Genomic DNA, 25,333 nt, shown 5'->3' on the forward strand with positions numbered 1-25,333 from the left:
TATGAAATGGGTTTCCCAAAGTTCAGTACTGGGTCCACCGTAGTTTTTGATTTCTTTAAATGATATTAGCATGTGATGTCAAGATCGGTAAAGTAGTTGATTAATGATCGGTGCCAGGGCATGAACAAAATACATCAATTAACACTTTGGGAATAGCAACATCAAAATAACCTATATGCTTGGTAGCATTGAAGAGCAGATAAAGAAAGATTTGGGAGGTTACAATATAAGCATACATGAAGTTCTCCATGCCGTAGACAGGTGGCACACATATGGCCAGTAGTGTCCTATCAATGATTTATCAAAAATCTACTTATAGAGATATGGAGGTCATAATTCCACTACAAAGCAAATGTAAGACTGCACTTGGAATATTATATCCAAGTGTGAACATCATACCTGAAAAAAGATAAAGCCTGTTAAAAGGGTCCAAAAATGGGCAATGTTTCTGATGAGATCAGCATACATATGAGGAACACGAAAATTTTGAATACCTGCTGGACTAATAGAACTTGGTAACTAAGCACCTTAAAGGAGACTTAACTGAAGTCCATAAGGCTCTGAGAGGAGAAAGTAAGTACAATGAATAAAGGTGAAATTTTCCCTTTTATATTACCAAAACTAGGAGTCATAACTAGGAGTCAAATTCAAATTACTAGAGAAGAGGTTTAGTTGTAGGAATTTTTCCTACAATCCTAAGTGAATTGTGTGAGAGAATTGTTTAATACTACAATAAGTTGCTTGCACAGGTAATCGAGGCTAAAAGCTTTGGGAAATTCAGGACTATGTGAAGAAGTGTTTGCCTATGTGATGAGGGAAACACTTTTGTTTTGTTCTTTTTTTTTACTGGTGCAGCAAAAGCCTTGAGCTTCCATGCACCATAAGCCAATATTAATGCTAAAATGCCACACAATTCATGAATAATGAGTAATTAGTGAACAGGGTACTGTTGTGTTGCACAATATTTTTACAACAGGGCAAACTAAAATGTTTTAAACAAAATGTGAAATTTTCTCATAATGGTCTTGTCCCGGTAATATGTATTCAAAAACAGTGAAGAGAGAAAGAGTCATAATGAAATTATCCTGGTTTCTGGACCAAACAGGTCCAGCACTACCTTACTACTAATTATCATATTATACATGTATACCAATATGGTATCAATAAATTTCAAAATGTGTTTTGTCTACTTTCCATTTCATTTCTAGTGCCTCAGCTAAACATATACCATTAGATAATTGTATGTTAGGTGATATCTGTCATTATATCTGCTTTCCATTATTATAAATGATTAAAAATTAGGTGTCATAATATGTCCTTCATATCTCAATTTTGTGTATGGCCATCTGTCAATAACTACCGTTCTCTCATTTTCAACAGCAAGTGAACGTAAATTTATTTTTCAGTTGCAACTTCTATATCTATATAAACTGTGTGTGTGCATGCGTGCGCACGCACTTATTAATACACAGTGACTAGCTACTTTATAAGAACAATGTCCTAATAATGCATTAGGCCACCTTTCACTTGGTTACTGTCTGCACGCGTAGCACAGTGGTATAGTCACCATCCTCCCCACACCGAGTGGAAAAGGCCCGGGTTCGAATACCATCAATGATGCAAGGAACTTTAATGGGCTTTTTTCACTCCGTGGCTGAGTTAGTCGGTCTCAGGCGTAGATAGCAAGGTTTTTCCCACCAGAAACTGAGGTTTTTTGTCCAGCAAAAGAGACAAATCGACCATAGAACACACGTAATTAACAGATTACTATTATTATTAGCCATATGGTACAAGAAAGCCTGAGGCTTATGCTACACCGGACAAAAAAAAAAATTCCCTATTACCCTGAGAGACAGAGACGAAGTAGAAAGGAATCACCAAAAATGATGATATCCAGCTCAGGACCCTGGGTGTGCCAAGCCCATACTCACCAGATGTGAGCCCCTAAGACACGCAGCACAGCAGATGAATTTCATTATTCGGGTGGCCTAAAAATAATAATTTGGTTACTGCTCTGGCACACTTTAACCCAGAACTGATGTTATTAAAAGTGTCAGGATGAATACTGCACCAACTATTGTATGAATATCGTACCAAATATTGTGTAAAATAAATATTTTTATTGTTGTGAAGGTATGCAATGGTATGTTCACCAAGGCATTCCAATTCATCACATGCTCAAGTGTATTGAAATCTAGGGTTCATGCTAGCCAGGGAAGATGTGTAAAATTGCTGTCATGTTCCTCAAGCTGCTCATGTTCACATATGGCTTGGTGACTAGTCACATTACTGTCACGTAAGTATTCATTCTTGACAAATTAGATGTGTAACATTGCAGAATGCAAGTAATTTGTGATGATGTTCAAGTGTCTTATCTACATTATTAGTGAGTGGCATCAGGGACAAGAATAAGCTATGAAAACATCCCCCATGATAATTTCTTTGCCAATTTCCAGATTATATCTGAATCATTTTGGTAGCTACAAGATGGATGGGGGGGAGAGAACGATTGCTTCCTAAGGTTTCCACCATACATGAATCCTTGCAATAGCATATAAAACAAGATTCAACATACCACAACCTTCCTCCATTCAATATGAGTCCACTCTTCACATCATTACAGCCTTTTTACCAGCTTATTTCTAAAACCATGACATAAAATGGTCTCTGACTGTCAATTCCTCCTTTGTAAAGTTCTCCACATGATGGAAGAGCTAAATGAGGGGCTTTTCCAGTGAAAGCGTATTATGCTATTGCTCAATAATGTCCTTAACAGTTCATTCCTCTTGAAGCAATGATCTTAACAGTTCATTCCTTCAAGAGGAATGAACCGTTAGAATGAATCAACATTCTATCGAGGCAGTGTTAGGTAGGTGGGAAAATAGCTAGTTTGGGGAGGGGGAGATTCACAGACTAAAAGACTAACAGTAGCAGCAGGCAGAGGCCAAAACGATTCTTGCACTGCTTCTACTGTAATTAGGAGCGGCTTAGAGATCAAGTTGCTGGGGATTTCAAGACCTACTGGGAGTCATCATAGAACAAGTAAATACATAGGCACTGTGTTAGGGTAACTAAGAGTAAGAACAGGTGCATGTATACTTGCATGTACACCAATGCTAGGAGTATAGTTAATAAATTTGATGAGCTTCAAGTGCTAGTCAAGTCCTTTTCCCTGCTAGCAAAATTCCTATATATCATTGACAAAACCCCATGACCTGCCCTGGCAGCCTGTCTGCATTGCTCAGAAAACTTCATATCTGACTGCACAATTACTGCCAGGTCTTTTTCATTTTCTACCACCTTAAGTGTAGTACCACACAGTTAGTACGTTTCTCTGGGGTTACTTCTATCCATATGCAGTACTTTGCATTTGTCAAGGTTAAACTTCAGTTGCCACTTCTTAGCCCATCTGCCCAAATTATCTAGATTCTGTTGCAGTAGCACACTGCCATTACTGTCATTAAAAACCCTGCCAACCTTTGTATCATCTGCAAACTTCGACACTAAGCCTGATATACCTTCATCAATATCATTGATAAATATACAAAAGAACAGTGGACCCAAAACCGAACCCTGTGGGACTCCACTAATAACATTAGTCCACGAAGAGCAGCACCCATTAATTACCACACTGTCTTCTCCCACTCAACCATTCTTTTATCCATTGCAGCAACTTACCCTTGATACCATTCTGCTCCAATTTTTTCAATAGTCTTCAATGTGCAAGTGTCAAAAGCTTTCCTGAAATCCAAATATATGATATCAAAATTATTTTTTGCATCCAGTTCCTTTGTAACCATATCATAATATCCTATCAAATTTGTCAGACAAGACTTTCCCTTAACAAACCCCACATTGTATCTGAATTATTGCTGCAGTCTTGTCTTGATGATCCTGCAATGAATCTTTAACCAGTGACTCCATTATTTTACCCAGAACAGAAGTTAAACTAACTGGTCTGTAATTACTCGTGTCACCCTTCGATCCCCCTTTGTGAATTGGGGATACATTTGCACATCTCCAGTCCATGGGGACCTCCCCACAGTCCAAGGATGCTCTCATAATTATGGCTAAGGGTTTGCTTAGTTGCTTTGCTGCCTCCTTTAATATAACTGGATAGATCCCATCCACCCCAGGTGCCTTTCTTATGTTTAACTTCAACAATTTCTGCTCCACTTTGCTCTCAGTTATTACAAAATCATTAAGCACCCTGCTACAATTTGATAACCTTCTGCCATTTTCAAACCTTAACTCCTCATGTGTGAATGTAGATGCAAAATACTCATTGTTTGTTTGCTATCTGAGCAGGATCATCAACAGTCGAACCATCAATACAAAGTGGACCAATCAGATTCATCCCCTTCCTTTTAGAGTTTATATAAGTAAAGAAATCCTTGCTTGTTTTCTTAGCATCTTTTTCCAAAGATTTCTCGTAATCTGCCTTCGCCTGTCTAACCTCTTTTGTGACCTGATTACAGACTAGCTTATATCTGCCATAGGCTTCTGAGTTGCTTGATAATTTATATGCATCCCATGCATTCTTCTTATCTGTCACGTGTCTCATTAGTTCATTTGATAACCATTTAGGCCTAAACCTTGAACAATATTTCTTAATAGGTTTGAAACTTTTAGTAGCTTCCACGATTAATTCCTTGAATGCTCCTCACTTAGAATTTACTGTTGGTAACATCGTCAGTTGATCCCACTGTACAGAATTTAAAAACTGTCTGAGACCACTGTACTCACCTTTGTGGAAGCAAAAACTCTTTCCTTTACCCCTGATGGTAATTATATCTTTAAGTAAATCCCACATCAATACACTGTGATCACTGCCACCTAGTCGTTCCTTTATCTGCAAATTCTGAATACACGAATGATTACTGCTGATACCAGATCAAGAGTATTACTCTCTCTCTCTCTCTCTGGTTGCCTCTCGAACATGCTGCTGCAGAAAACAATCATCCAATAAATCCACAAAAGTCTTACTAGTATGTGATTGACCAACCCACAAGTTCCGGTCAATATCTGGGAAGTTAAAATCCCCCATTATAAGACATTCTGATTTACTAGCCCACTTTCTCTGTACAACTGTTCATTGTACTCATTCGAGTCATCAGGCCTATAACACACTCCTACTCTTATTTTGTCTTTCGCAGTGCTTATGTCACACCAAACTAACTCAACAGTGCACTGTTCATCTTTTTTTTTTTTATGTGAACCCCAAACACGAGAGGTATTGGAACGTATAGTACTTAGTACCGTGCTTGGGTTTGAGGTTAAGAAGACGAAAGAAGATATTTGTTGACATTGGACTTGAACTTCTGTAGACTGTAATTTTCAGGAAATATGTACGAAGGAAGTTGTTCCAGAAAACGGCAGTTGAATGAATAAATGAGGAAGATGAAAAGTTGGTTCTGTGGGTTTGAAGTTGGACAGTAAATGGATGTTGGCTAGTGGTGGCACGTGTTTGGACTGTTTTGAAAGAGAGAGCAGGAATTATAGAAGCCAATTCATGGAAGTATCTGTAGAAGAGGCATTCAGCAGAAACAGTGCGTCTATGAGAAAGTGAGTGGAGAGACTCTGTTAGAGACGAATCATTAATTAACCTAACTGCCCTCTTCTGAATGGAATCAAGAAGCCTGAGAGAGGTTTTGGGGGCACCACCCCAGATGTGGGAACAATATTCCATGGCAGGGCGGATTTGCGATTTATACAGAGTGAGCAGCTGTTTGGAAGAAAAGTAACGCCGAGAGCGAAAGAGAAAACCAAGTTTTTTAGATGCAGAGGAAGCAATATTTGTAATGTGCTTGTGCCAAGAGAGATTAGAAGTCAGGGTAATCCCCAAAGGAGATATATCATTTTGCCTAGAAATCGTAGTATCACTAAAGATAAGCATAGCAGCAGAAGAATCCTTTTTTGCGAGATATAAGACAAGACTGAGTTTTAGAAGGGTTGAAATCAACTAAGTTGTCTTTGCCCCACTGGAGAATTATCTGAAGATCGGCATTTAAGGAATTGGTAGCAGATTTTCGAGAAGTTTTCTATATCAACTGGATGCACTTCTTTTGATTTTATGTTTTTCTTAATTAACAGCATAACACCTCCTCCCTTCCTATCCTGTCTATCCTTTCTGTACACATTGTACTCCCCAAATTCCAGTTCTGCATTCCTTATATCTGTGTTACACCACATCTATGCTATCCCAACAATGAAGTGTCTTGACCAACACTTCAAATTCATCAAATTTATTTACTATACTTCTAGCATTGGTATACATGCAAGTATACATGTACCTGTTCTTATTATTAGTTACCCTAACACATCCCATATACCCACCTGTTTCACGATGACTGTCATCAGTCCCTGAAACCCCCAACACCCCTCACACCACACCGCTGCTTATTCTAATAGAAGTAGTGCAAGAATCACCTTCACCTCTGCCTACAGCTACTCTTAACCTTTTAGTCTGTGAATCCCTCCAAGCTAGCAGTTTTCCGACCCACCTAACACTGCCTGGATAGCATCAGCAAATATTCTTGCACCCTTTCTATTTAAGTGTATTCCATCCCTGTAGAAGCAGTCTCTCCTGTTAACAAGCAGAGACCACGCTGAAAAAAAAATTCTACCCCTTGAGCCTTGCACATTCCCTCCATGGCCAAATTGATTGACAAGGCTCTCATCATGTATTCCCTCCTATCGTGTCTGGGCAGAATTGCAGACACTTTCAAATTTTAACCCTAACTCGCGACTTTTTTGCAACATTGACCTGTACTTGTTAAGTAAATCTGCAGATCTCCTACTCTTAATATCATTGGTGCCAACGTGTACAACATATCACCCTTCATGCCCTTTTACAAGGTCTTCAACTTTTGCTCCTGGCAGACATACCCTGGTCCTGTTCCATCTATCCTTTTTACACAATATATTCACCGTCTCCCTGACAATAGTCACCAACAATAACTAGTTCCTTTGGGAAAAGCGCATTCTGCCTTGGAGATTGCCACTGTGTTGCCTGATGCCCAGGAGTGAGCTCTGCCTTTGAGTTGGGCAGCTGAGAGCTTGACGGGCCCCTCATATTAATTTCTTCGAGGGCATCTACCCTACACCTCAAGCTCTCATAGACGCCCAGTAGAATGCTGAGTTGATGCCTAATTTCTAGACACTCTCTGCACCTGGCACACACAAAGACATCCTACTTGGCTAGATCATGTTCTGTTCAAGAGAGTTCGGCAAACATTTCACAAGTTGCATATTTTTTTAGGCTGTGATGCATTGGAGAATTGCCACTTTCAGTTCTCCCCCAAGTCACAGCACTCCTGCCGCTTTGTGCCCGTTGCTTTGCTGCTCTAGTCAGGGGCATGATATTTTAAATTAATAAGATTAATAAATTTAATTAATTAATTGTCAATACTACGCTATCTAACAGAATCCTAAATGCAGTAATGCGTATTACGCAATATAATTATACGTTAGAGCTGCCTAGTTACCACAATTAAAAACATGAATTCCCTACTACTCTATACAAAAACAATGGCTGCAAGATACAAACGAAATAACGGTTTTACGTATATTAAGTAGTAATCTACAAAAACTCTTCATCTAAATTAAAAATAAAAATAACCAGCGTAACAATAACTATAAGACTACGTATAAAGTACAATATAAAATAACAATTAGGTAAATAAAAAAGGCAAACACTTATCGCTTTTTCAGAGACTGTAATTCACAGCTGTAATTTTTAAAGAGAGTCAGCGCCCTCCTAGTCGAGTCTGTTTGGTGTGACAAACACTGGGAAACGGAAAATAACAGTAGGAAGGTGTTATAGGCCTAATGACTCTGACAACAAACAGTTGTGGAGAGAAATAGAGTGGGCCAGTAAATCAGAATGTCTTATAACGGCGGATTTTAACTTTCCAGATATTGACTGGAACTTGTGGGTTGGTTACTCGCATGCTAGGAAGACTTTTGTGGATTTATTGGAGGATTGTTTTCTTCAGCAACATGTTCGAGGGGCAACCACAGGGGTAGTGCTCTTGATCTGATTATCAGCAGTGTTGACTCATGCATTAGGTTTGCAGATAAAGGAACCACTAGGTGAGAGTGATCACAGTCTACTGATGTGGGATTTATTTTTTTATTTATTTTTTTTTTTTATGAAAACCCCAAACACGAAAGGTATCAAAACCTATAGTACTTAGTACCATGCATGTGTTGAAGGAGAAGTATGGGGGGAGGGGGGTGCTGGAAACTTTGCTCTAGAGACTAAACATGGGTTTCACCACTTCAAGCCTCCAATAAGCAAAGTGGTGGTATTTCACTAGTTGATGAAAGTCATCTACCACCTTAAAGATGTAACTACCATCAAGGGTAAAGAGAATAGTTTTGGTTTTTGTAAAGGTGACTTGAGTGGTCTCGGGCGTTTTTAAATTCTATACAGTAGAATCAACTGATGATTTTAAAATCAATGAATTCTAAGTGGGAAGCCTTCAAGGAATTAATCTTGGAAGCTGCTATGCTTTTCATACCAACTAAGAAATACTGTTCAAGATTTAGGCCTAAACGGATGTCAGATGAACTAATGAGGCTTGTGGCAGAGAAGAAAAATGTGCAAGATGCATATAAATTAGCAGATGACACAGAAGCCTATGGCAAATATAAGCTACTTTGTAATAAAGTCACAAAGGAGTTTAGGCAAGCGAAGGTTGATTACGAGAAATCCTTGGCAAAGGATGCAAATAAAACAACAAAGACTTCTTTACTTATGTAAACTCTAGAAGGAAGAGGATGAATCAGATTGGTCCACTTGATGTTGGTGATTTAACTGTTGACGATCCTCCTCAGATAGCTGACGAACTGAATGAGTATTTTGCATCTACATTCACATGAGTGATTCTGTAAGGAAGGGGAAGACAGAAGTTTACTAAACTCTAACAGGGAGCTAAATTATTTTGCAATAACGGAGAGCAAAGTGGAGGAGAAATTGTTGAAGTTAAACATAAAAAAGAGACCTGGGCAGATGGAATCTATCCAGTTATATTGAAAAAGGCATCAAGGAAGTAAGCAAATCCTTAGTCTTAATTATGAGAGCATCTTTAGATTCGAGGGAGGTCCCATGCACAGGAGATGTGCAAATGTAACCCCAATTCACAAAGGGGGTTCAAAGGCGACGCAAATAATTATAGACCTGTTAGTTTTAACTTCTATTCCAGGGAAAATAATGGAGTGATGCAGGATCACTCCATTATTTTATGGATGTGGGATTTACTTTAAGATATAATTACCATCAGGGGTAAAGGAAAGGGTTTTTGCTTCCATAAAGGTGAGTACAGTGGTCTCAGACAGTTTTTAAATTCTGTACAGTGGGATCAACTGACGATGTTACCAACAGTAAATTCTAAGTGGGAAGCATTCAATGAATTAATCGTAGATGCTACTAAAAGTTTCATACCTATTAAGAAATATTGTTCAAGGTTTAGGCCTAAATGGTTATCAAATGAACTAATGAGACTCATGACAGAGAAGAAAAATGCATGGGATGCATATAAATTATCAAGCGACTCAGAAGCCTATGGCAGATATAAGCTAGTCTGTAATCAGGTCATAAAGGAGGTTAGGCAGGCGAAGGCAGATTACGAGAAATCTTTGGCAAAAGATGCTAAGAAAAACAGCAAGGATTTCTTTACTTATATAAACTCTAAAAGGAAGGAGATTAATCTGAGGTGTCCACTGGATATCGATGGTTCGACTGTTGATGATCCTGCTCAGATAGCAAACAAACTAAATGAGTATTTTGCATCTACATTCACACGAGGAGTTAAGGTTTGAAAATGGCAGAAGGTTATCAAATTGTAGCAGGGTGCTTAATGATTTTGTAATAACTGAGAGCAAAGTGGAAGAGAAATTGTTGAAATTAAACATAAGAAAGGCACCTGCGGTGGTGGGATCTATCCAGTTATATTAAAGGAGGTGGCAAAGCAACTAAGCAAACCCTTGGCCATAATTATGAGAGCATCCTTGGACTCAGGGGAGGTCCCAATGGACTGGAGATGTGAAAATGTATCCCCAATTCACAAAGGGGGATCGAAGGGTGACACGAGTAATTACAGACCAGTTAGTTTAACTTCTGTTCCGGGTAAAATAATGGAGTCACTGGTTAAAGATGTATTGCAGGATCGTCTAGACAAGACTGCAGCAATAATTCAGATACAATGTGGGGTTTGTTAAGGGAAAGTCTTGTCTGACAAATTTGATAGGATATTATGATGTGGTTACAAAGGAACTGGATGCAAAATATAATTTTGATATCATATATTTGGATTTCAGGAAAGCTTTTGACACTGTTGCGCATGGAAGACTATTATACAAATTGGAACAGAATAGTATTACGGGTAAGTTGCTACAATGGTTAAAAGGATGGTTAAGTGGGAGAAGACAGATGGTGGTAATTAATGGGTGCTGCTCTTCGTGGACTAATATTATTAGTGGAGTCCCACAGGGTTCGGTTTTGGGTCCACTGTTCTTTTGTACATTTATCAATGATATTGATGAAGGTATATCAGGCTTAGTGTCGAAGTTTGCAGATGATATAAAGGTTGGCAGGGTTGTTAATGACAGTAATGGCAGTGTGCTACTGCAACAGGATCTAGATAATTTGGGCAGATGGGCTAAGAAGTGGCAACTGAAGTTTAACCTTGACAGATGCAAAGTACTGCATATGGGTAGAAGTAACCCCAGAGAAACATACCAACTGTGTGGTACTACACTTAAGGTGGTAGAAAATGAAAAAGACCTGGGAGTAATTGTGCAGTTAGATATGAAGTTTTCTGAGCAATACAGACAGGCTGCCAGGGCAGGTCATGGGGTTTTTTTACTGATATATAGGAATTTTGCTAGCAGGGAGAAGGAGATGATTGTCCCTCTGTATAAGGCAATGGTCAGACCACGCCTTGAGCACTGCATACAGGTCTGGAGGCCTCATTTTAGGAAGGATGTAGATTTGCTTGAGCGTATACAGAGAAGGGCAACAAGATTGGTGAGGGGAATGAAGGGATCCTCTTACCAAGAGAGGCTTAAGTTCTGCAAATTGCAGTGGCTGGAGACTAGGCACCTGCGCGGTGATCTGATTGAGGTGTATAAGGCCTTGAATGGGTTGAGCACGTTGAATTCTGATAGGATCCTTCCACTTATTCAGATTACGAACGTAATGGGGCTTAAATTGAAATTAAGAAAAGACAGATGTAGAATAGATGTGCGGAAATTTGCCTTTAGCCAGCGGGTGGTTAATTGCTGGAACAAACTTCCATCTGTCGTTGTGGAAGTTGATAGGTTAAATAAAGTTAAGGAGGAACTGGACAGGCATTTGGAGGGAATGGTGTGATTTTTTTTTTTTTTTTGGTGATGCTGCATAAGCTCATACACTTGCTTTCTTGCATCACATGCCACTACTACTACTACTACCACCACCTAGACAAGACTGGAGTAATAGTTCAGACACAGCATGGGTTTGTTAAGGGGAAGTCTTATCTGACCAATTTGATTGGATACTACAATGTGGTCACAAAGGAACTGGATGCAAAAAACAATTTTGATATCATATACTTGGATTTCAGGAAACTTTTGATACCACTGCACATGGAAGATTGCTGTAGAAATTGGAGTAGTATGGCATTAAGGGCAAGTTGCTGCAATGGACAGAGGGATGGTTGAGTGGAAGAAGATAGTGGTAATAAATGGACACTGCTCTACATGGACTAATGTTATTAGTTTGGTCCTCCAGGGTTCGCTGCTAGGCTTGTTGTTTTGTGTATTTATTAATGATATCGATAAAGGTATATCAGGCTTAATGTCCAAGTTTGCAGATAACACTGAGGTTGGCAGGGTTGTTAATGATAGTGGTAGTAGTAGTGGCATGTGAAAGCTGATAGCTTAAATAAATTGAAGGCTGAACTAGACAAACATTTGGAGTGACCGGATGGATGAAATGGTAAGAGGTGTTTTTTTTTTTGGCTGATGCTCTAAGTTTGCTTCCTTGCATCATATGCCTCAACTAATGCTAACTCAAGTGTTTCAGTCCTGAAATTCTTACAAAACGCATTATTTTAACATAACACATACGACAACAATTTTTGTCCATTTGTATCTGACCAAGAAGGAAAAAAAAAACAAACCGAAAACTGTTCATTCATGAAATAATTATACTGTACAGATTATGGAGCTTTGTTCATTTGTACATATATTTACAAGAATATGTTTACATGTTCATAACTCACGAAGTGGTCTTATAATTTATCATGTCTTATATATTTTTTAATTTGGTGCTTTTTTATACTGGTACTTTATAATTAATTCAGCATACAGGACTAAATCTCTAATCATGAGAAAAAATTTTAATACCTTTAATATTTAGAATTTAATTATCAATATACTATTGAATCACATAGTAGTGCAAGTTGCTTTGGCAAATGTGCTACATAAGAATGTTACAGAAAGTTTCCCAGAGGACCAAGGTATACACAACTGCCAAAACTCTTTAACACAGCTGAGTTTAATGAATAACATTAAAGAGGGACGGGAATAAAAAGAATATTTCTACTAATTTTGAAACACCTGTAAGTGGCTTCACTTAATTTTCTCTCTCGACTTTATACCTTTGTGTTTTTTATTTTTTATTAAATAAAATAAGAGCCAATTAAATAAAAATATAAAACAAAAGACATATCTTTACACATCAAAAGCTAGACTACATAAGTATTTTTAGACAAACATCCAACAATCTGAAATACAGGAATCCCTCATTGTCCGTTATGGTGCCAGAATCACTTCAAACAATGGAGCCAATCAACCTTTGTATGTATTGACTTGTATATGACATGTATTGCACAAAAGATACGAGGTGCGGCTATTAAATAATTAAACTGCACATGTGCAGCAACTACATACCAAGCACTACCTGTGAATCAAAAACACAACAGCCTAACTTGAACCTTTCCCTAGTTATCTGCCAAGTCACATTCCAACACGCTCAATTCCTTTGCAGTGAGACAGGTTTTCATTACCTTGTATTTTTGCAGTTTGTCAGAAAAACGACAGATAAAAGAATCTAACAACAAATGAACCTCAAATTTTTAACAAAACTAAAGAAAACACCAACTGAAGTAAAGTCAAAAGTGGGTTCAGTTCAGTTCTTGGACCACTGTTGTTTCGATTTTCACAAATGACATCAACGATGGGACAGAAGGCTTGATGTTAAAATGTGCAGACGACAAAGATTGGTAGAGTAGTTAATGATCAATACCAAGCAGCATTCCTTCAGGTTAACTTAAACAGGCTGCAAGAATGGTCAGAAAAGTGAGCTATGTTTTAATGCAGCAAAATGCAAGTTCTTGCACTTGAAGAATAGAAACCCCAGAATAAATTATACATTTGGTGGAGTTGAATTTAAAATAGTAGAGGAAGAAAGGGATCTGGAAGTTATAATACAAGCAGATATGAAAATTTCTGAGCAGTGTAAACAGGCAACCAGGAAAGCCCATGGTGTTCTATCAATGATTTATTGAACATTATCCTGTAGAGATATGGAGGTCATAGTCCCATTGTATAAGGCATTATAAGACCATTTGTAATAGCATGTTCAAGTATGGAGACTTCATATGAAAAAAGACAATGAGCTTCTTGAAGGGGGTCCAAAGATGGCCAACTCATATAGTGAGAAGGGTAACCGTAAGAGGAAAGACTCCGAAAGTGTGAGCTACAGACCTTGGCAACCATGCACCTCAGAGGTGACCTGACTGAGGTTTATAAGACTGAGAGGGAGTTAGTAAAATGAATTAAGGTGGAATCTTCACTGTTAAAAAAAGAATTCCAGAACTTGTGGACATAAATTCAAATTACAGGGGAAAAGGTTTAGCCTAGATTGCAGGAAGTTTTCTTTTAGCCAACAAGTTGTTGTGGGCCAAGACTGTGCCAAAAATTTTGAATAAAGATCAAAGAATGAGAAGACTCATTCTTTAATCCTTATTCAAAGAATAAGAAGGCTCCAAGTTCGTAGTAGCATTTGATGCAAGAAAGCGAGTGTATGAGCTTATGCAGCATCAGCCAAAAAAAAAAAAAAAAAAAAATCACCCCATTCCCTCCAAATGCCTGTCCAGTTCCTCCTTAAATTTATTCAACCTATCAACTTCCACAACGACAGATGGAAGTTTGTTCCAGCAATTAACCACCTGCTGGCTAAAGGCAAATTTCCGCACATCTAATCTACATCTGTCTTTTCTTAATTTCAATTTATGCCCCCTTAGGTTCGTAATCTGAACAAGTGGAAGGATCCCATCAGAATTCAGCATGCTCAATCGTGAAGATGTTTAAAAAAAAAATTGAAGGTCCGGACTTTAAGTACTGTAATTACTTGCTGCAATGAAAGTGGATGTTCCAGTACAACCCAGGACCTATAAGACAGTCAATGCAATGGAAGACAACAAAATCTTTCAGGGCAGAACTAGACAAACATTTGGAATGAATGGATCAGTGAAATGGGAAGGGGTTTTTGTTTTGTTCTTTTTCGACTGATGCTGTATAAGCCTGCTTGCTTGCATCATATACCTCTACTAATGCTAATCTCCCATGCAAAAAAAAAAAAAAAAACAAGGATGCCATAATAAAAAATGAAAACATTGCTTCTTGTTTTCTTTATTATTAAAGGAATTATTAGGGATGAATACATTCCACTAAATTAGACTGTCAGTCAAATATGCTACACTGAAGATCTGACAAAACTGCATGAAAATCTTTCAAGGAAGAGAGCTGAATTGTGGAAGGATGTTGGATGTTCCATAAAGATGCACCAGCACATAACATGGTCTCTCTGTTCACCCGTCACTGGCTAAAAAACAAATTCCTCTGTGTAAACTTTCACCCTACTTCCCAGACTTAACCCCTGGTGACTTTTTTTTTCTTCAATAAGCAGAAAAGTTTACTTAAGGGAACCAATTTTCAGTCCACTGAAGACGTTCAGAAAACACAACCAGAGTGTTAAAAAGGCTTACATAAGATGACTTCCAGAAATGTTTCTCTGTTTGGAAGAAATATATGGAACAGTGTGTTCCATATATTTCTTCTTCTTCTTCAAAATTGATTCTCTTCAAAAATTGCCCAAGGCAATTCTGAAGAGGATTACTTGTCAGGTATGAAATTTTTATTATTTCATATTTATTTATTTTATTTTATTTATTTAATTGCAACAGTATCATTATTCAATTGGCAGACCTTTTATGTTCCAAAGGCAAATAATAATAATAAGTTAGGTTATGTGCATAAAAAGCAGAGATTTTCTTTCAGACCAGGTCCTGCCCGCTAAAGAGAAGAGTTGGTGGCTCAAGAATATAATTCAAATTCTCAAGTCACAAACTCTTTTTCTCCTTAGTATAAAGTTCATATAATGTAAGCTGTAAATAAAGTTACAGTTTATTTCTGCAAACACTCAGATACTGCAGCCTCGTTTTTTCTAAAAAAAAAAAAACAACTGATTTTTGGTTATTTTATTTGATTGTCTTTCTCCTTACAAAGCTTTGTAATGTTTAAAGTGTCCATGACTTCTTTATTAGCACTTTTGTGAAATTCTTGGTTTACATGCATGTGTAAACAAAATTAGAAAATTTATATTAATTTCATTAATAACAGTAAAAACTGTAAAAATATCTGAATATATTTGCAAGTAACAGCTAGAATGCAGTTAAGTAGGCAGAAAGATGACTAAACATGAAACTAAGTGGTTTGCTGTTTGCGTCGCTGAGGAGGGAGAGGTGCTTAGTTTTGATTGGTAGGTCGTTATTTAACAACACTGTACATATAATTTTATGTTTCTTGTTCGCTTTTGCATGTTGCGCTTTTTTTTTTTTTATCAAGTGACTTTTGTTAGTTCTCTTTTCAGATTGTGATGATATCGCTGGCAGTCCATTTCCAATTATTACAGCTTGCTTCTAGTTGAAAGATAAGTTGAATATTTGTTTTTCTTTTTAAGTAGTTTTAAAAAAGGTCAGGTTAGCTTACTCCACTAATCCAGGATGAAATCAAACAAAAGGAGTGTGGGTTTTTTAACAGACTTTCATAAAAAGGTATTATTACGCTACTTCAGGACGAATTCAAGCAAAAGAAGTGTGGGTTTTTAATAGAATTTCATTTTTGGATAGTGAAAAAAGGTTAGGTTTTTAGGCCACTAATTTGGGATGGATTCAAGCAAAATAAGTGTGGGGTTTTTTGGGAGAGTAAAATTAGCATATACGAGGAAAAAAATTCCTAAAACATTTTATCAGTTTTTTTTTCCTTTCTACACATTGTACGATATTTCTACTGTTTGTTCAGTTGATAATATCATTGGCATCCCTTTTTTATAATTACAGCTTGCTTCAATATACAGTATCACTGTTCATCGAATGCTGTACAAAGATAGACTTCAGCCCAGAGAAGAGGAAATGTGATAGACCTTATCAAATAACAGAAGATAGCTTAATGTGCAAATGGAGATTAAAGCAGTGTGTGGGATTGGCTTGTTTCTGCCAATTAATGTTGGTGCCACTCCTACCCATCTTTGCAAAAGATAAGTCATGTAGTTTCATGTTTAATCATTCGACCACCCACTTTCTGTATTTTTACCCAAGAAACATTTAAGGTTCAAATGAAATTTATAACTTTGAGAAATTCTCAATAAATGCACAAAGCAAACTGATTTAACAGCAATATTAGCTATCACAGACTCTGATATGCAATTGAATTAATGAAACATCAAATAACAGAATGACAAACAATGAGGACTTTACATCACAATCCAGCATGTTATGGACCTGTGAATGCCAGATTGTAGGAAGGAAGGGGTGTGTAAAATGTGTTAGTTGTCTGATGGCACTAGGGGTTCCCCCCCACATCTCCGCGTTGTATTCTTTGTACGTGTGACACAGAACTCTGTGGAGGCCAGAGATTTAAAAAGTGTGTGGGGAGTTGTTTGTTGTGTGGTGTTATGTTCTGTTGTTTCTCTAACCATTTAACCGTTGGGACCCTATTAAGACCCATCGCTGGCCATATTTTGTCATGAGTAGGCAGGTCAGGCACCAGTAAATTGTTATTGTTTGTTATTTGTTTTTTTTTTTTTTTTAGGAGCATTAGCAACTAAGGCCATATTGCTCCGGGGATATGTGGTGGTCATTCCCTGACCTTTCCGCATCCTCCGTATTTGATGGTCACGTGCTCAAACCCGGGTCTAATCAAGAAGCGTGTGCTACGCACTGCTGCTCCTGCCCACGAAGGCGACTCAGTGGCAATGCCTATATATATAAAAAGGGTGAACACTAGAATTTGGAAAAGCCGAAAGAGATTTACAAGAAAGTAGTAGAATTTAGGCATTGATTAGAATTTGGTGGCATTGTTAGGAGCATACTCAGTCGGTTTAGTTAGAGTGTGGGGGAAGGGGGAGAATGAAGACTGGGGAGAAACAGGTAGAAGGATGTGGACGATAGATTAGGCATCCCCAAAGAGGTCATTGGTGTGTGTGTGTTTGTGTGTGTGTGTGTGTGTGTGTGTGCGCGCGCGTGCACGCGCATGTAAGCAGAAATAAAAATAATAAGTTCAGCTTACCAGGACCGGAGACTGCAAAAACATAGCCATATTCTGACTCCTTCTCCACATCCTTTACTTTAGGAAGAGCCATTTTACTCCTATATGGAAAAAGTGAATGGCAAATTATTTGAAATACTATTAATGAACAATGGATAGATGCTAAAAAAGAAAATAGCTAACATAGTAATTATAACTGATTACCCCTGAAATCTAAATTCATGCAAAATAATATAGGTTTTTTGCATCCATATTAAACTAAGTGAACAAAATTTCAAAATAATGCACATTATTCATACATTTAGCTGTCATCATCAGTAATTCAGTCTTGTGACTGGTCAGTTCCTCTGATGAGCAGTCGCCATCTTTATCTCTCCTGTGCCATTTGTTTTAGTTCCTCAAAGTTTTGGAGTCCTGCTTCATCCAGCATCCCAATGAAGGTCTTTTTTGGTCTACCCCTAGGGTATTTTCCCTCCACAGTCCCCTTACATTGCATCCAGAAGCAATCCGCCATGTTGAATCACATGGCCCATCCATTTTAGTCTAGTTGATCATATTCTACCTAAAATTTTCCTTTGTTCTGGGACACATCTTATTACTTCCACATTTGGACTTTTTCAGTACATTTAATTTTTTTCCATCCTGTGCCAGCACCGCATCTCGAAGGCCATTTGGCGGCATTGTTAGCTGTATTGCAGCTTATTAAATTCAAAGCAAATTAAAGCAAAACATTATAGTATGGTTTGATAAATACTAAAATAAAAAAAATAAAAAAACTTTCATCCCACCTGACTTTTTGAAGAATTCCTACTTCAAGAATTCCTTAACACTGTCAGAATATGAGAAGAAAGATATATTCCCCCCTCATCTCTGAAGCCTTACAGAATGCTGGTATATAAAATAAGGTATATATAAACAAGGTATGTAAAATAAAAAATAAGTTTATTATGTAAAAATAATTCCAAAAAATTAAACATAGTAAAATAGTAGTGTGTGGAAGAAGCTGAGGTTTTAAACCGAGGCTAGAAATGATCTGTTGCAGCAAAAAGTTGCATAAAGAGAAGGAAAGTATTAGATTCCTAGAAGTAAATAAAAATTTGATTGATGACTGCACATTTTTGTTTTAATTTTTATATAAGACTGCATTACTTATTTTGTTTTTCCCATGTACCACTGCACAAGAGAGTGTACCAACAGTAGAACACAAACCAATATGCTAGAAAATACTGTTTTTTAATATGATGATCTCCTTTTCTGTTTTTCTTTATCCTCCCCCATACTTCTCCTTCAACCCATGCACGGTACTAAGTACTATAGGTTTTGATACCTTTCGTGTTTGGAGTTTTCATAAAAAAAAAAAAAAATCAAATTTTTATAAATGGCAGGTCAAAGCCCATAGTATTCTAGTATCGCAAAGGTTCAGAAGTATAAGTACCTTTATATTGGTCAACGATTTCTGTAGCCTGTAATTTTCAGGAAACAGATAGTTTGTTTGTTTGTTAGTTATTTGGTTTTTAGGAGCATTAGCAACTAAGGCCATATTGCTCCGGGAATATACGGTGGTCATTCTCTTGACCTTTCCGTATTCTCCGTATTTGGTGGTGACGGGCTCGAACCCCGGTCTAATCAAGAAGCATGTGGTAGGCACTGCTGCTCCTTCCCACCTGGCTACGGAGGTGCCGTGGAAACAGATAGAGAAAACTGCATAAAAAGATGCATAAAGAGAAAATAAATAAAATGTGTAAAAGGTATAAAAAGTTGATTCAGCAGATTTAGAGTTTAAAGGGTGTTGGATGACTAACACATATCCAGTCTGGATTGGAAGACAGTGGCGAAATTAGATGCTAAAAAGAATAGAATCTACTTTCCACATTTGCAGTGGAAATATATGCAACAGAAAGTTACTTTTTTTTTTTGGTTTTTAGGAGCATTAGCAACTAACGCCATATTGCTCCGGGGATATGCGGTGGTCATTCCCTGACCTTTCCGCATCCTCCGTATTTGGTGGGCATGGGCTCGAACCCCAGTCTAATCAAGAAGTGTGTGCTATGCACTGCTGCTCCTGCCCACCTGGCTACGGATGCGCCTCAACAGAAAGTGAATATCTATATGACAGGAAGCAGAATTAGCAAAGAGGATTCACTGATGACTACCAACAGCTCTCTTCTGGATAGAGTAGTTTTGGGGGCAACACAAAACTACTCAAAACTATAGACAAAAAAACATTTTATTATTATTTATTAAACTAGGTGGTCCCAGCCAGCTTTTCTGGCAAACCTGCCACCCATAGGCAATACTATACAGATCACAAACATATACAGTGAAACTTCTCCTAACGGACACCTCTCTTTAACGGACATCTCTCTACAACGGCCATTTTCAAATTCCCCAACTCTCCTCTATTGGTTTTAACGTGTTTTCAGCTTCTGTCTAGTGGACATTCTCTGTAACGGATGCGGACAGGCAGTCTGCACTGTTTCGTTAAGATTAGCACTTAATTTGATCTCCCTATAATGGACAGCGGGCGAGCTCATGGCCCTTTTTCTAGGAACTTTTCTTCCACGTATTGCCTCAATCGTGTGTTTATTTTCTATTTCCGATTCTCTGAATTTTATCAAGGTTTACGTCACGGTTCTAAACCCTTTTTCAAGAATTTTAAGGCAATTTTAAACGTTGTTGTTGTTGTTTGGTTTTTAGGAGCATTAGCAACTAAGGCCATATTGCTCCAGGATATGCGGTGGTCATTCCTTAACCTTTCCGCATCCTCCGTATTTGGTGGTGACGGGCTCGAACCCCGGTCTAATCAAGAAGCGTGTGCTACGCACTGCTGCTCCTTCCCACCTGGCTACGGAGGCGCAATTTTAAACGTTTAACGATTTTTCTTTCTTTCTTTTTTTTTTCTCCCTCAGACTTCTTGTTAGCGGACACTTCTCTCTAACGGACAAATTTTCGTTCCCCATGGCTGTCCGTTAAAGGGAAGTTTCACTGTACTGAACTAGTTGGTTACCCTCCCCGACATGTGGAGCCAGCCAACGATTCACTTTCTGTGTACTGATAATACCAAATAAAGAAACAGAAAAGACAGTAGAAGAATAGAGAAATAGGAGAGGAAAACGGACTCAGTACACAGCTTGAAGCAGCAGCAATCAGTAAGTCCATGCATCCTGAAGCAAAAACTAAAAAGTCTGTCTTGTTCCTGACCAACTGCAGCGTGTTCTGGAATGATGGACACCACATTCTAAGAACAATTCATAGCTGAGCAACTTGCACAAGTAGGTTTCATATTCTTATATCAACATTTCTGAAAAGAGCTAGGGATTTCCTAGAGCAATCTCAGCACACATTGTAGTTTAATAATAATTCTTTAACTTATGATTTTTATAATCCAAGTAAATATGCTGAGAACACTATAGGAAACCCTAGTTCTAAAACAAATGGTTAATTTCCAATTTCTATTATTATGATATCTACTAGCTCTTGAGAAAAAGTTTACATTCTTCAGCAAACTCAAGTAAATTCTGTTCATATAACTCCTTTGTTAAGTCGTGCTCTTCAATATCAAAAATAATAACACAGGGTGGTGGTGGCCTGAAACGCTTTAGCATTAGCATTAGTAGAAGCATTTGATGCAAGAAAGCAAGCTTATGCAGCATCAGCCAAAAAAAAAAAAAACTCACTTCCACTTCACCCCTCTGTTCGTTCAAAATACCTGTCCAGCTGAGCTTAATCACAAAGAGCAATAATTTATTAAACGTAAATTGGATTCAAGAAACTGAACATCCTTACAAGAACAATATTTCATGGCAAGATGGATCTAAGAATTGTATAGAGTTAATAACTACTCAGACGAAAAAATACTGGAAGCAAAAGAAAGAGCTTTGCTTTCTGGGTGCAGCTGAAGCAAAATTGAAGCGTCTGGAGACAAGGCACCTGTGGGGTGATCTGATTGAGGTGTATAAGACCTTGAATGGATTGAGTAGGCTCAATGCTGATGGGATTCTTCCTCTTGCTTAGATTACAAACCTGAGGGGGTATAAACTGAAATTGAGGAAACTCAGTCTGAAAGCAATCCTTGGCAGAATGCCCATAGCCCACACATTTATAACATCTAGAGGCTATCACGAAATCCCTTATGTTGTGGGCAGACCATCCCAATAAATTCTACTATCAAAGACAGTTGTTGAATAGATGTGTGGAAATTTGCTTTTAGCCAGTGAGTAGTTGACTGCTGGAACAAACTTCCATCTATCATTGTGGAAGTTGATAGCTTAAATAAATTCAAGGAAGAAGTAGACAAACTTTTGGAGTGAATGGATGGGTGAAATTCGAAGGGTTTTTTTTGTTTTTGGCTGATGCTGTATAGGCTTGCTTTCTAGCATCATATGCCTCTTCTAACACTAATGCTAAAGTACTGCTGGACCATCTAGACAGGAGTGCGGGTTTACTCCAGTCACAGTATGAGTTTGTTAGAGGTAAATCTTGTCTTACCAATTTGATTTGATACTATGATACAGTCACAAAGGAATTGGATGCAAAAAAACTTAATATCATATTTTTGTATATCATATAAAATACGGATGTATTGTATTCTCTCACTCAAAGATTAGGGTTGATGATTCTATGTATTTTGGGGTCGGGCTTGGGGTCCATGAGCCTCTAATTCCATAGTGCATTGGATCATTGATTTTGTCTATGAGGGTGTAGAATACATGTAAACTATTTGTATAGTCATTCAGCAATGGAGAGTATTAGCACTGAAGTGTTCTACAAGACATCATAGAGGTAATTTCTCCATTTCTTAACTAATATTGTTATACATAAAAAAAATTACATAGCATACAAAAAAACGTTAAATCATGAAATATAAACATAATCCTAATAGTTGTTTCCATTAATCTGTGCAGAAGAATGTTGAGTGCACAATTTCAAAATTATGCATGTGCACTTTTTTTGTAGCTTAGAATTTTGTTTAGTATACTGCTCATAGCCGTCTACCGACACTAACAGAATTTAAAAATGTTTGGATCTATGGCTACAATAACACTCCATAATTTTCTATTAAAACAATAGTTTATTAATTCTGCTGAACATAAAATAACAACAAACATTAAAGATATACTCCCACTTTCATAGAGTTATAGAATGATATTATTTCAGGCTTTTTAGCATTATCTGTTGATCAACAATTTTTGTTATCATGATGCCAGAATAACATTTTTGTCTTTTCTGGTAACGTAAAGACAATGGTAATATCTATCTGGTCTCCAAAGCTTGAATTTTCTTCTCTGTGCTTTGTGTTTACAAACTTTGGTGGAAGTTGCCGTTTGTTCTTTCTGACAGTTCCCACATATGGTTAAATTGTGGTGTTTCTGAAGGTTTTTTTTTTTTTTTTTTTTTTTTTATCAGGGGGGAAAACTTGTAAACTAGTTGTCACAGGTTTTGACTGGCTTTGATTGACATTTGTGGCTCAGATTAACTGATTGAGGATTATGAATAATGCTAAATATTTTGGAGGAAATAATGATTCCTGAAGTTGTAGAAAGTTCATGGAGCTAAAGGGAGTTGGGGGGGTAAGGTTTGACAATTGAATGAATTACATATTAGATGTAGTTGGAGATTATGAGATGCTGGAATACTGTCTGAGGCATGCTTCAGGCTAGGTATACACTAGTGTGAAACCATGGGAAGAAAGTTGAATACAGCTCCTGAGAATAAAGGTATTGGAGATCAGCAGGAATGGCATGAAGCAGTTCACAATGATTGACATTTGGAGACTAGATTAACTTGAGGATTATAAATAATAAATTAGAATTATGAATAATACTCAAAGGTTAAAATATTTAGAGGAAATAATGACTACTGAATTTGTAGAAAGTTCTTGGAATGTTTGTGGAAAACGGATTCACAAAGAAAGCTGAAAAACATTTCTCCCAGGGCTAAGACAATGCTTTTTTAGAAAGTGAGAGAATGGAACTGGTGAACATTGAACTTGAACAGCATTTATTTGATATAATTAAAATATCTGAGCAGGACCTGTGAAGTTCTGCATACCTCAGGCCATAAAGAAGATGCATAAAGGGTCACCACCCAGTATCTCTCAGGATTTCAACTAATTACTTTGTGAAAATCATGAAATATTGCTTTTAAAACAACTAAAATTAAAGTAAGTCTATATTTTTATGAAAATAGAAAAGGTTTCAATCATTAAGCTTGAATCAAAAAAAAATAATTTTTTTTTTTTTTTTTTCAGAGCACATGAAAGCTATCTTGTGAGCTCTACCAGGTTAATATTATGATTATATTTTGCAAATCCAATTTTCAAAAACATTTTTGAAAAAATTAGTAATCCTTTAGTATGGTGTCCCAAAATTGCAACATTCCTAGTTCATCAATTCAAGCTAACAGGCTGTGACAAAAAACTGCTATTTGGAGTTTGTCATTTTTGCCTCTTGGTTCAGCATTGGGTGAAAGAGATTTGCCCTATTTTCAGTAAAATTCAGAAAAAATTAAAAGAATATACATTTTTTATTTTTACTTTCCTGCTCTTGTAGTCCTTTTATTTTTACTTTCCTGCTCAGCAGAATTAATAATGGCTGTAAATTTACATATGTAATATATATGCTCAGAAATATAGATGCAAATGTTGTTTTAAAATTTTACCCTTAACAGTTTTCTGAGCTTAAAAATGGAAGAGATTTCATGCTTATATTTTATGAATGACTTTTTTTTCATTTTAACCTGAAATAATATTTTTTCGTTTTTTTTTTTAAAATAACATGTAAAAAAAAGCTTTTTTAAATATTTTATTAAAAGTTACATAAAGTAAGTACTTCAGCATATAAAAAAAGATAATGATATGTAGCAAGCAGAATTCAAAAAAATTAAAAATTTTCATGATAAATAACGAACAAAATTAAGCACCTGTCAGACATTGCGCACAGTATCTGGGGCACAACTATTACTGCTGTGTGTGTTATTTGGTTTTAAGGAGCATTAGCAACTAAGTCCATATTGCTCCAGGGATATGCGGTGGTCATTCCCTGACTTTTCAGCATCCTCTGTATTTGGTGGGCACGGGCTCAAACCCCGATCTAATCAAGAAGCATGTGCTACTTCTGCCCACGGAGGCGCCGTGTGTGTGTGTGTGTGCGCGCGCGCGCGCGAGAGATAGAGAGAGAGAGAGAGAGAATTAATGCACATTATGGAAATTGTGAGATTAGACGAACTATTCAATTGCATTAGAGGTGGATTAAGTCTATATGGTGCTGACTAACCCTAGGTGCCTAAAGGTGCAATTTAAACAGTAGCAACGTATTTGCCTATGTTTAATCTAATGCAAAAACTAATGTTAATACAGTACTAATATCATGCAAGCTCTGGCGTTGATGTGGGCAGCTGAGAGCTTGATGGGCCCCTCAATTTAGATCCTTCGAGGGCATCCACCCTGTCCTTCAAGCTCTTATATAGGCCCATAACAACGCTGAGTTGTCGTCTGATTTCCTTACACCGCACGCACACAAAGGCATTCCCCATGGCAATATCATGTCCCGTACCCGATTGCTCCACAACCACATCATGCAAGCAGTGCATTTTAAAAGGCTGTGATTCAGAGGGCAACTGGCCCCCTCAGTTCTCCCCTGAGCCACAGCACTGCCATTAGCTTGAGCCTTTTGCTTTGCTGCTCTGGTCTGAGTCATGATTTCGACTTAATTTGAATAAAATTTCAATTTCAGTA

At 37.4% G+C, this 25,333-nt stretch overlaps 1 protein-coding gene across 2 annotated transcripts in view; it reads right to left on the minus strand.

Moving 5' to 3' along the window:
- Nucleotides 1-25,333, minus strand: part of LOC150080074 (V-type proton ATPase catalytic subunit A) — a 344,703-nt gene that overhangs the window by 297,877 nt on the left and 21,493 nt on the right. For both annotated transcript variants that reach the window (XM_090381821.1, XM_090381822.1), the window contains exon 2: nt 17,620-17,699. In XM_090381821.1, coding sequence (XP_090237947.1) covers nt 17,620-17,692 — 73 coding nt within the window. In that variant the 5' untranslated portion in view covers nt 17,693-17,699. The remainder of the gene's footprint in view (nt 1-17,619; nt 17,700-25,333) is intronic.

The sequence above is a fragment of the Mastigoproctus giganteus genome, chromosome 9, assembly GCF_048544385.1.
Source record: "Mastigoproctus giganteus isolate SK-2022 chromosome 9, ASM4854438v1, whole genome shotgun sequence".
Lineage (NCBI taxonomy): Eukaryota > Metazoa > Arthropoda > Arachnida > Uropygi > Thelyphonidae > Mastigoproctus > Mastigoproctus giganteus.